At 60.4% G+C, this 722-nt stretch overlaps 1 protein-coding gene across 1 annotated transcript in view; it reads right to left on the bottom strand.

Moving 5' to 3' along the window:
- Positions 1 to 283: 283 nt before the first annotated feature.
- Positions 284 to 722, bottom strand: part of LOC104405992 (1-phosphatidylinositol 4,5-bisphosphate phosphodiesterase gamma-1-like) — a gene marked incomplete at its 5' end in the record, with an annotated part of 18,182 nt that continues 17,743 nt past the window's right edge. The window contains 1 exon segment of the mRNA XM_010014848.1: positions 284 to 472. Within this exon segment, the coding sequence (XP_010013150.1) occupies positions 284 to 472 (189 nt within the window).

Here is a 722-nt window from a genome sequence, read left to right as displayed (position 1 = left end):
GTCCAAAGCCGCCCCATGGGAGGGAAGCAGGGGCTCAGCACATCCTCATGCTGGGGCACAGTGCCACTGGCTGCGGGGTGACAGCTTCTTGTCCCACCCTACTCCCATGGACCCCAAAGCAGCGGCTCCCCCAAGGACTGGCACAACCTCCATGCTGGAACATAGGGTTTCCATGCAGCAAAAGGGCTGCAGCTCCGCTCTGGGTTACTGGGAGGAGGCTGCATTTATGTGCCTCCACCGAGGAGGCTGCTGGGGGTGGGCTGTGTCATGCTGGGCACTGGCCCTACCTTCGCTCCCGGCTCTCGAAGTGGTCGGCCAGCTGCTCCGGCGACACGCGGAAGTCCTCGAAGGGCTGCTGGTACCGTGCCTCGAAGGAGCCCTCTCTGCCTCTGCCCACCAGCAGCTGAGCAGCAGCATCCCCTGCACGGTCCCGCAGGGCTGCCCCACTGAAGAGGTTTATCTCACCGTTCTCCTGCTTGGGTCAGAAAAACAACTGCAAGAGTAAAGGGCCTGAGATTTCAGTGTGTGTCTTCTAGTCAAGGCAGTGCCGGGGCTCAGGGGGTCTCGGGGTTTGCAATGGCTTTAACAACCAGCAGCATTTTAAATGAAGGAATGAAAGAAACGTCCATGTCTGAAGGAGCTGTGACTTTGTGCCAACACAGGCAGCCCTGGGCCAGCTGCACGCCGTGGCCCTGAGCTGTGACCTCCACAGAGCACAGCAG

The sequence above is a fragment of the Nestor notabilis genome, unplaced genomic scaffold (assembly GCF_000696875.1).
Source record: "Nestor notabilis isolate BGI_N333 unplaced genomic scaffold, ASM69687v1 scaffold19735, whole genome shotgun sequence".
Taxonomy (NCBI): Eukaryota; Metazoa; Chordata; class Aves; order Psittaciformes; family Psittacidae; genus Nestor; species Nestor notabilis.
This window is presented reverse-complemented; position numbering and strand designations above follow the sequence as displayed.